We start from the raw sequence: 10,959 nt of genomic DNA, 5'->3' as shown, positions 1-10,959 counted from the left end.
TTCATGAATGCTTTAAGATTGAGCACTTTTCATATAGCTGGGTGACTTGGGTCACGAGATACAGACCAAAACGTGGACCCGGGTAAACTTAGGCTGTATTTGTTTAATATCGGCATAAAATGAAAGCTGTTATGTCAAAAGTATGCGGAAGCAAATAAAAAAAAAATTAAAAAATTCATGAATACCGTTTTAGTGAAAAATAAAATTGAGTAATGCGGACAGTTCTTTAATCTTCTTTAATATAAAAATTAATATAAAAATAAGTAGGGTTTTCCTTCCTGACGCTATAACTCCAGAACGCACGAACCGATTTTCACGGTTTTGCATTCGTTGGAGGTTTATAGCTAGGAAAATTCAGGAAAAATTTCAATAGAAAAGTATATGGTGTGTGAGTATCCCCCACGAAAATAAGTATGTTTCATTTAAAGTAGATGGTGCCATTGTTTAACAGCTATTCATTGTACTTTGCTCAGTTAATTTCATGTGACACTAGCGAATACCCGGCGTGCTTCGCTGCGCCTTAAAAGTAATTTTGTTTTGTTACTCCCTCTCACAACATTTGAAAATATTATTTAATATTGCTGTACATATTTGTATAGTAGGGAGATTTTTTCAAATTATATAAATATACGTTATTTGAATATTGAATCAATACACGTTTGAGGAAAGGGTGCGATAGTAGACTCCAGTTATAAGATTATAAATTAAATTTCCAAGAGAAAGTCGGTTCTTTACATATTTTCTAATTACCTTCGAAAATATATTAACTCAAAAAAAAAATAAACAATGCTTCATAGATCGATTTTTTTAAATCTAACTTCATAAAGTTCTTTAAAAATATTTTGTAAATGAGGCCATAAGAGCTTAGGGGGAGAGTTACAACACAAAAATACATTTAAGGCGCAGCGAAGCACGCCGGGTAATTGCTAGTTATCAATATTTTCCGATCGGAAAACTCTAGTTCTCTTCAGGAGACTTCCGATAACAATATACAGTTGTTTATTTAGCCATTTTTTAATACCAAAGATTTTTTTTTTGGTTTTGGTGGACCTATAAAATATAGTTACTTTGAAAAAATTGTTACAAAAATATTATTATTGGGTATCTCCTGAAGAGAAACAGAGTTTTCCGGTCGAAAAATATTGATTTTCAAGAATTCTCTACCATTTCTACGAAAAGTTGTTTTAACCCACATAAAATACATGGAAAACTTTGAGCGCTTTGACCGACCTCTAAATATTTTCTGATTTCAAAATAAAAAAATAAGGGTAAGAGAAGGATCCTGGGGGATGAGAGCATAAAAATTCCGACTTTACTTTTTTACATGCATTTTTGGACCACCCGATTGTGCACACTGTGTAAAAAGCATTGTTTCGCTCAATTATCTTCCATGGTCGCGTCTCTTCTGTGCCAACTGCCGCCAAACCATTTTAAACAAAAGCAAAATTTTAAGAAAAATTTTAAGATCACCATTTTTTTAACTTTTTTTAATTTTTCTCTTAAAGGAGCTCTCTCTACAAACAAAATCCAAATATAGTTTTTTCCTCAAAGAAATAAAATTTTCATACAGACGCTTTATACTTTCGGTAGACATTATTTTCTTAAAATTTTTTTTTTCGTAAAAAATCTTAAAAAAAAGTTTTTTCCTAAAATGATATTTTCTAAAAACTACTAATTTCCCGCACATTTACATTCTAAAAAACTAGTTTTTTTTTAATCTTATTCCCAAAAATAATTTTTCCCGACATAAATTTACCGCAAAAAAATGTTTTCCCAAAAATTTTTTTTTTTCTAATGCCACCTGGTGGCCAACATAGATTATATCATCCGGTGTCTGCAATTTGGGGAAAGTTTGTCAGGAACGATTGAGGAGGATGTATGGCGCAAGGGTCTGCAAGCAGGAGGCGGTGGAATTCACGTGTTCACAGGCGGCTCAAAAACAACAGATGGCGTGGGAGCAGGTGCCTATTGCAAAGAATTATAAATAAAAAAGTCGTTAAAATTACCAAAATACTGCAGCATCTTCTAGGCGGAAGTCGCGGCGGTAAAGAAAGCAGCGCAGTTTCTCAGTAACTGAAATGCAGCTCATGCAGCCATAAAATTTATAGCGTGAAATACGACGACCTCAAAAAGTGTCCTAGAATGCCGAATTGAACTAAAAGTGCTAGGAAAATTCACTTGCCTTGGTTAAATACCTAGGCATAAGGGCATTGAAGGGGCATAGAAAGAAACGAAAGGGTGGATACTCTAGCAAAAGAAGGAGTGCCATTAAATAATGCAGTCACGATAGAAATTCTTATCTCCCTGCTTTAGGCATGCTCCAAGAGGCTAATAAAAAGTGGTCACAACAGCATGAAAGCAAAGAATCCAGGGCCATGCTTACGTCACTTGACCTGAAATTAACAAAACTTATACTTAAGATAACAAGGAACGATTGTAGAATTCTGGTGGGTCTCATAACTGATCACAATTTGTTAGCTTACTATAACTAAAGGAAGTGTGAAATTGATCAAGAAACGGTGAAGCACATAGTGTGCGACTGTCCAGCGCTGGCAAATTTGTGCCTGAGCTGCTTTACGGAGGCGTTCCTCATTAACCTCGAGCAAGCAACAAAGGGAGGGTTCCACAAAATCCTAAAATTTGCTAAGAAGGTTTCTTGGATTCTTGAATGGTCGTTTTTAGTGATAACACTATGAACAAAAAAAATAAATCTGTCTATATGAGGCTCTTACTAGCCAGCCAGTTCTACCTAACTTAACCTAATCTTAAGCAAATTTTTGTTTTAATTTATGTAAACATATTTTGTTCCTAAAAAAAAAATCTTTTAATCTTAAGTTAGGTTTTTATCGCAAAAGTCATTTTTTCTTTTCTAATAACTTAAAATTTTCCAGAAAAATATGATTTAATTTTTTTTTTTAATTTTTATATCAGGTACATATATTTTTTTTTTTAAATTTCGTGATAAAAATATATTAATGGGGGACATTCTAAAAATAGAAAACATAAAACTACGGAAAACTCACACAATTTCCTTATCAGTGGAATAACTTTTTGGGAAATATGTTTCCCTTGGTTCCGAAAGAGTTAAGGTCGCAGTGCTTTATCCCCTAGGTTCCTAAATTTATGTCACAATCACTAAAAATTTAAAAAAGTCGGCAAAAATTTTGTTCATTTTTTTAAATTTCATTAACATTAATATTTCCAACTAAATTTGTTTAAAAAGCCTAAAAAAAAATGATTGTTAATTTTTATATCTGAAATTGCTCAACTGTCTCTTTGAAACATTTCAGCTTGTGAATTGATTTCAGATGGCGTTGCTGCTATTTTTGGACCAAGTTCAAAGGCGTCTAGTGGTGAGTGCAATAAAATGCGACGAAAAATGCGCTAACATTGTTGCTGCAATGATTTGGTTTTTATAACTTAAGTATGTATGCCTGTATGTATATAAGACATGCCACGGCGTTGTATGTAAATATGTTCATGCATGCATTTAAAAACTTGTTGGAATGCATTTTGGAAAAATAAATAAATTAACTGCTGCATATTACACACTTACAACAAAAATACCTCAAGTGTGAAAACCCTCAAGCTTCCACAAACAATCGATACAATAACATGCTAATTTATTGAGGTAAATTATTTTAATTTCCACAGATATTGTAGCCGTCATAGCCAATGCCACTGGCATACCGCACATGGAATTCGACTTGAAAATTCAATCCACCTTACAATGGCGTCTCAATAATCGCATGACTGTCAATGTAGCGCCTTCTGTAGCGATGATCTCAAAGGCTTACTTTGGTATCATTAAATCTGACTATCAGTGGGAACAATTTACGATTGTCTACGAAACCAAGGAGGGTGCGTGCAAATTTTGTGATCCCATTGTGGGGGATATACATACATACATACATATAATATCTACTACCATCTTCCAGGTCTTGCCCGCTTATTGGACCTTATGGATATACAATCACTAAATAATGATCTTCTCAAGTTGCGCTACATTGGCGATTATGTGCAGGATTTGCGCGTACTTTGGAAGGAGGCAAGCGAGACCTTTCATGAACATAGAATTATCTTAGATTGTCATGAGGATTCATTGCAAAATTTGTTGGAAACTGCATTGGAATTTAAGTTATTGGGCTCGTTTCGGGTGAGTGGCAGTAGGCAAAGTGGATAAGTGAATGTATTTACATACTATTTTCGGTAAGAAGTTTTCTTAAATAATTTTTCTTATTTCCAGTACTGGTTTCTATCTTACTTGAACACACATAACTCGCCGCTGAGAAGCATGTATAATGCAGACTACAAGGCCAATATTACCTCGGTGCGTGTGAAATTAGTGGATGAAAATCCTTATGGACGAAAGAAGATACGCATACGGCCGATTGATGTGAGTATTGATGAAGGTTTTCTTTTGCAATGAGAGTCAGTAATTAGGCTATAGACTTATGTATGTATTAGTTTTTACCCGCTCTTAAGTTAGAGGTCTAACTTAAAATATATGGAGAAAAAAAAATTAGAGAGTTGCCATCTGTTTGAATATTTCAGTTTAAGTAAATTAATAAGATAAAGTAAATATTGCAATATGGCTGTCAAACGACTGTTTGAAATTTTTAATTTAATTTAATTGATAAGATAAATTAAACTTAGAAATTTGGGTATCAAACTAAAGACAATTAAGAATATTTACTGCTGAAAGTATATTTGTGTAGGGTTGCCACCTTATTGAAAATTTAGTTTAATCAAATTGATAAAGTAATTGAAATATTACAATACCGGTAACAAACTAAAGAGGTTTAAGAAATTTTACTGCAGAAAATATATTTTAGGCTGGTTGCCATATAGATAGTATATATAGATAGTAAAGTATAATTTAGTCAAATTGATAAGGAGAAAGTCGATACTTTAGCTAATTTCTAAATACCTTAGGAAATATATTAGGTAGCACCCCACTCATTCAAATAATAGAATGCGTCATAAATCGATTTTTTTTTCGAAAATTTCACTCCATAAAGCTTTTTAAATCTATTTTATTTTTTATGAATGAGGCCACAAGAGTTTTGGAGGGAGTAACAACATAAAAATGCTTTTCTAGTAATAAACATAAAAATTATCTTTAAGAATTGCTCGGTGTTCTGACCAGTCGGCTGGAATGGAATTGTGGCTGGCCGAAAGATTGAAGAAAATAAATTTTTTTTCGAGCACTCAGGCAGTATTGTCCATTGTACTTAAGGCTTAGAAACAGAATTTAAAGGAAGGATATATATAAGTGGTGGGAATTCATTGCTCCTCTACAAACTTACCAAACTCATTTACGAATCTTAGAAGCTTGTTCAGGGAAAGAGAATGTATCCATTCTCAATACATCCGTCCCAAAAATATACCATCTAAGTGTGGCGAAGGCCGGACAGCGACAGAGAAAATGTTCTGCACTGTCATCATCCTCCAAACAAGATGGGAGGTGAAAGTGGTTTCCGCCAAGTGGAACTTTTCCAGGATTTTCATCGATAGCCAAGCGGATTTAAAAAGAATAATAGGCTCCGAAGTAGTAGATTTTCATCGATAGCCAAGCGGATTTAAAAAGAATGATAGGCTCCGAAGTAGTAAAGTCGGAAACGCCGTGCAACCTTGTATCCCTGGGATACCCCAACATCATTATTTGCTGGGTTTCAGGGCATAGCAATATTTAAAGAGGGAAACGAGACAGCTATTGGCAGGGCCCGTCTTGTCTTTGAGATGCCAATAGAAAAGACAGCCAACTCCATCCAACCACCGTTAACCGTCAGCAATGACTAATGGACCAAACGAGATGATTGTAGGGTCTCAAGACCGCAGTTAAATAGAGATAATATGGAATATTATCTGAAACACAACAGATCTGCAGTAAGAGTTACTACCTGCGTCATTACAGCACTCTGTGCATTTGTATCGATCTTCCAACGATAAAGAAGCTGATCCGATGAGAATGAGTACGAACCACTTTTTGTGTCGTTTCCCAGGTCTTCAATTGAATCCACTCAAACAGCTGGACTCGGAATGCATTACCTGTGTGACAGAGAAAGCGATGGTGGAATTTTAGACCTCCTCGTTAGCAAGTAGTTCAGCAGGTTAATGCCTTGATTATTCCTTTTTTATTGTAATTTGTAATGGAATTCCGATTAGGGGAATATGACTCCTTTTGCCACTCACCCACAGATGGTACTTACAATAGACGACTTTGTCTCCGAGTGGAAGGATACAACTTTCTATATACAAGATTCTAACCAGTATTGTTCCAATTATCCAACCGCTCAGCGTCCCCGCAATGTTATTTCATTTCCTTCCCACATGTGATGCCAAGGCCTTTTCATATATTTTTATCATGCTCGTAGTTACTCGTATTGAAACAACACTACTTCTAACTTTCATCAAGGTACGTTGTAAGTAGTATTTTTGTCCTAATCTGTTGATTGTCTTCTGGATTACTGCTTCCTATTACTTCGAGAGATAGAAGGGCTGTTGAGTACGCTTATGATCTTGGCATTCCGCTCAGCAAAGGAGATGTATGCTGATGATGAAAGTAGTCTATGTCCTGAACGACCTAAAAACACTGAACAAGAAAAGTGAAAGGGCGTATAGTTATCATTTTTAACCATTTCTTCATATACTTCCCTAAATATTCCCAGGAAATCTTCAACAACCAGGAGTTCCTACCGATTTTGATGTACGATGCGGTCGTATTATTTACCAATGCCGCGCGAAACATAATTACCTCCATGAGAACATTCATAGAACCACAAAAGCGCTGTGAGTTTGATTACAGTGGCGGCAGTGGTGGCCGTCCTTGGTATGTTGGACGTCAAATTGTGCGGGAAATGAAACTGGTACGTACTATATATTTAGCATATTCAAATTTCTCGATATGCATTTTAAATGTAACACTAATTTATTTTGCAAAAGATCTCCGAAGACGATGTGGAGCCTTCATTCAAAACAGAAAATATGAAAATCGACGAAAACGGTGAACGCAGTCAATTCAATTTGGAGATCTACAAGCCAACAACAAATGAAATTTTAGCCATTTGGAAACCCGATGGCAGCATTTCGCCACCAACTTCCATACAAGTGGCAGTGAGTAGCGCATCAACAGCACCAGATTTTTCCTTGGGACGCAAGCTCTTCATAGTGGCAACACGCTTCGAGGAACCATATTTTATGTTGAAGTGAGTAGTGGTGACCAGTTGGTTGCGTGATAGTCAAAAATAAGATTACCGATCGATTGCGATTAGTTGTTTTGTAGAGAGGACCATGAAAACTTGCGTGGTTTGGAGAAGTATGAAGGCTATGCAGTGGATTTGATACAGAAGCTGTCGGAGATAATGGATTTCGATTATGATTTCCTCATTGAGCGTCGCACTGGTAAGCCAAACCCGGAGACAGGCGAATGGGATGGCATTATACGCAGGTTAATTGATCATGTGAGTAGTGGAGGGTTGTGGCGCATTGATTAGACAATTATTAACTGACAAAATTTCATTGTTCTAGCAAGCACAGATTGGCATATGCGATATAACGATTACACAGGCGCGTCGTAAGGTAGTCGATTTCACAGTGCCTTTCATGCAGCTGGGTATTAGTATTTTGTATTACAAGAGACCACCAGCGCCGAAGAATGTTTTCGCCTTCTTGGATCCTTTCGCCGAAGAGGTGTGGTACAATATGATGTTAACCCAACTGGTGATGACCTTGTTGTTTGTGTTGTTGGCGCGGTGAGTAATGGATTTTTTTTTTTTAACTGAGGTTTTCATGAAAGGAAAAGATAGGAAGGATATGGTCACCGCATATATGCAGGACAGTTTGGGATGGAATAGAAGGGTGTACTGTTGTTGTTGTTGTGGTGGCACTACTAAGCCCCGCCTAGGTCGGTTTGTTCATCAATCGTTGTCGTCAAGTTCAACTAATGGTAGACCCAATAATCGAACTGTTTGAACGAGCTGAGACCAAATGGAGAGGGTGGAGCTGAGGACGCAACTGTGAATAGATGGATGGTGTTATGGATAGGTGGATGGTGTACGGATGTCGAGTCGGGATAAGTAGCTGTTGAGACGGCTACAATATTCTGACCGTAATTGGGTAAAAGTAGCGCGGGTCTCTCGTGGCTCAGAATCTGCAATAGATTGATATTGAGCACTTATCACGGCATTCATACCGACGCTCTATGAATTCCGTTGATCACTCGTCGGTAGGTAGTCGGGTTTTTTGGTTGATCGATGTAAGTCTGGACCGTGATTATGTACTCGAAAATATGCCTTCTGACGTGCCTGAGCTGAGACTTATCAGACATCAGAAAGCATTTGGGGTTTTAAAATTTTTTCGGCAAACTTTAAAATATTTTTGGTAAATTTGGTATTTTTCCAAGATTTCATTTAACTTTTGGGATCTATTTTCCAATTTTTTATTGACTTTCCGTCACATTTTTTGTTTTACTCTATTTTTTGAGGAACTTTTCTGGACTTCTTAGCATTTATTTCTGTATGTTTCGAGAGTTTCCGTGACATTTCGTGTTTAATTGGAGACTTTTGACGATTTCTCCGAAATTTTTGAAAATTTTTTCAGTGAATCAAAAATCCGTTCAAATTCTTTTCGAGGCTCTTTGGAATACATTTTCTGGTTTTTTGCGACTTTGCAAGGCATTTTTTCTTTTATTAGGGTTTCTAGGAGCCTTTCGGCACTGGTTGGCATTTATTCCCGGATGTTTCGGGTCTTAAACTAGTTAGGACTTCTCGAGAAAATTCGTAATTTCTGAAACTTTTTAAGATTTATCGTGAATTGCTGGAATTTAATCCTGTAGGTTTTGACACTTAACGTGGCGTTTCGTGTTTTATTCGAGACTTTTCAGGACTTCTCGAGAGCTTTAGGAATTTTCAAAATGTTTTGCATTTTATTCGGAGATTTTAAGAATTTTTAAATTTTGTTCGTTATATTAAAATTTTTTCCAAGACTTTTCGGCAGTTTAGGGGATATATTTTCCGAGCTTAGATATTATTTTGTCTTATTTTGTCTTATTTTTCTGTTTTTTTTTTTTGGCACTCTTCTTGACTGTGTTACTTGGTATTTACATATATTTGGATCTTTCGCAGTTTTTCGCGATCTTTGGTGTCTTATTTGGGACTTTTTATGATTTTTCGGGAAGTTTTGCGATTTTCCGTGATTTTTCTAGACTTATTCAGTATTTTAAGAAGTCGCTGGAAATTTTTGGGCATTTTCGGGATTTGTCCAAGAGTCCTTTTTGGAAATACCTACCTTCGGAGTTTTCGAGCTTTGCCGTAAAATTTCACGAAATTTCGTAATTTATTTTAGTGTACTTTGGGCTTTTAAAATTTGGAGTTCGGCTAATGGATTTTTGGGGATGCAGTGCAGTGTCTCCTTTTTTCATGTATCCTTTTATATAAATATATATTTTTCTCTGTCTCTCCTTCTGCAATGCTTCAATTTCGTCATAACAATCCGTTGCCTTATTTCTGCAGATTCTCACATCACGAGTGGACAAATCCCAATCCAGCTGATCCCGACCCCGAAGAACTTGAAAATATATGGAACAATTCTAACTCATTTTGGTTGATGATTGGCTCCATTATGCAGCAAGGTTGCGATATACTTCCCAAGTGAGTGAATGCATTAAATTGTTAGTAGATCTGCAAAGCTCTAAATTTTTTGCATGTCCCCACTGTAATAGAGGTCCCCCAATGCGCATCCTCAGCAGCATGTGGTGGTTCTTTACATTGATGATGGTCAACGCCTATATCGCCAATTTGGCTGCTTCGCTAACAAACAATAAGTTACAGAGTGAATTCGATAGTCTCGAGAGTCTTGTCGATCAGAATAAAATTAAATACGGCACATTGGCAGGTGGCAGCACTTCGGTGTTCTTTTCCGAATCAAATGAGACAGATTATAAGAAAGCCTGGAATCAAATGATTTCCTTCACGCCATCAGCTTTCACGTCGAGCAACAAAGAAGGTGTGGATCGCGTGCGCAAAGGTGAGGGTAGCTATGCTTTTCTCATGGAAACGACCTCCATGTCATACAACATTGAGCGCAGCTGCGATCTGAAGCAAGTTGGTGGTCAAATTGGCGAGAAGCATTACGCCTTGGCTGTGCCGCTCGGCGCTGAGTATCGTTCAAATTTGAGCGTCTCGCTGCTACAACTCAGTGAGAAGGGCGAACTTTTCAATCTCAAACGCCGTTGGTGGACGCCGAGAAATAATTTTAGTTGTGTTAAATATATTGAAGTCGATGGTGATGAGCTCTCTATTATTGAGCTGGGTGGCGTTTTTCTTGTGCTCGGCGCTGGCGTGTTGGTCTCCTTCATAATTGGACTATGCGAGTTCTTGTGGAATGTACAAACTGTCGCAGTGGAAGAGCAAGTAAGTAATGGTTTTGTTCTTTAAATTTAAAAAGTGAAAAAAAAATAAAAAATGTACCTCCACTTTTTAGACCACACCCTGGCAGGCCTTCAAAGCCGAACTCTGTTTTGTTTTGAAGTTTTGGATTACTAAGAAGCCAGCGAAAATTTCAGAGAGTACAAAGTCTTCAATCTCTTCGAAATCCTCTTCAAAACGTTCGACATATCGTTCGCGCTCGCGTTCCCACAGTCATGTGAGTGCTCGTTCTCATAGGACAACCAAATCGAAGACGTCACATCGAGATCGAGATCGTGAGCGGAGCGTTCATAGTCGTAAATATTATGATTAAACAAAATCACTAAAGTAGCTTTGAATTTGATTAAATATGTGTAAACTATAATCGTTTTTTTCTAATATTAATTGAACTCTATTAATGAAAATAATAAATAAACTCAGCATCTTTCCTATTATGTACTATGAGTCTCACTTTAAGATTGTTTGACATTGTGAGCGAACTGAATACGCAACTCAAACAAACTCTTCAGCCATTTCAGCATGAAAGACAGCA

The 10,959-nt window shown here is 36.7% G+C and overlaps 1 protein-coding gene across 1 annotated transcript in view; it reads left to right on the top strand.

Moving 5' to 3' along the window:
- Positions 1–10,753, top strand: part of LOC118750107 (glutamate receptor ionotropic, kainate 2-like) — a 13,807-nt gene extending 3,054 nt beyond the window's left edge. Inside the window, exons 3-13 of the mRNA XM_036484843.1 lie at positions 3,291–3,353; positions 3,655–3,861; positions 3,939–4,156; positions 4,247–4,396; positions 6,672–6,869; positions 6,946–7,208; positions 7,286–7,463; positions 7,531–7,754; positions 9,513–9,650; positions 9,722–10,412; positions 10,483–10,753. Coding sequence (XP_036340736.1) covers positions 3,291–3,353; positions 3,655–3,861; positions 3,939–4,156; positions 4,247–4,396; positions 6,672–6,869; positions 6,946–7,208; positions 7,286–7,463; positions 7,531–7,754; positions 9,513–9,650; positions 9,722–10,412; positions 10,483–10,740 — 2,588 coding nt within the window. The 3' untranslated portion in view covers positions 10,741–10,753. The remainder of the gene's footprint in view (positions 1–3,290; positions 3,354–3,654; positions 3,862–3,938; positions 4,157–4,246; positions 4,397–6,671; positions 6,870–6,945; positions 7,209–7,285; positions 7,464–7,530; positions 7,755–9,512; positions 9,651–9,721; positions 10,413–10,482) is intronic.
- Positions 10,754–10,959: the final 206 nt, after the last annotated feature.

This window comes from Rhagoletis pomonella, unplaced genomic scaffold (assembly GCF_013731165.1).
Source record: "Rhagoletis pomonella isolate Grant_MI unplaced genomic scaffold, Rhpom_1.0 Rhpom_scaffold_00143, whole genome shotgun sequence".
Classification (NCBI taxonomy): domain Eukaryota; kingdom Metazoa; phylum Arthropoda; class Insecta; order Diptera; family Tephritidae; genus Rhagoletis; species Rhagoletis pomonella.
The sequence above is the reverse complement of the archived record's forward strand: the minus strand, read 5'-3'. Positions and strand labels throughout refer to the sequence as shown.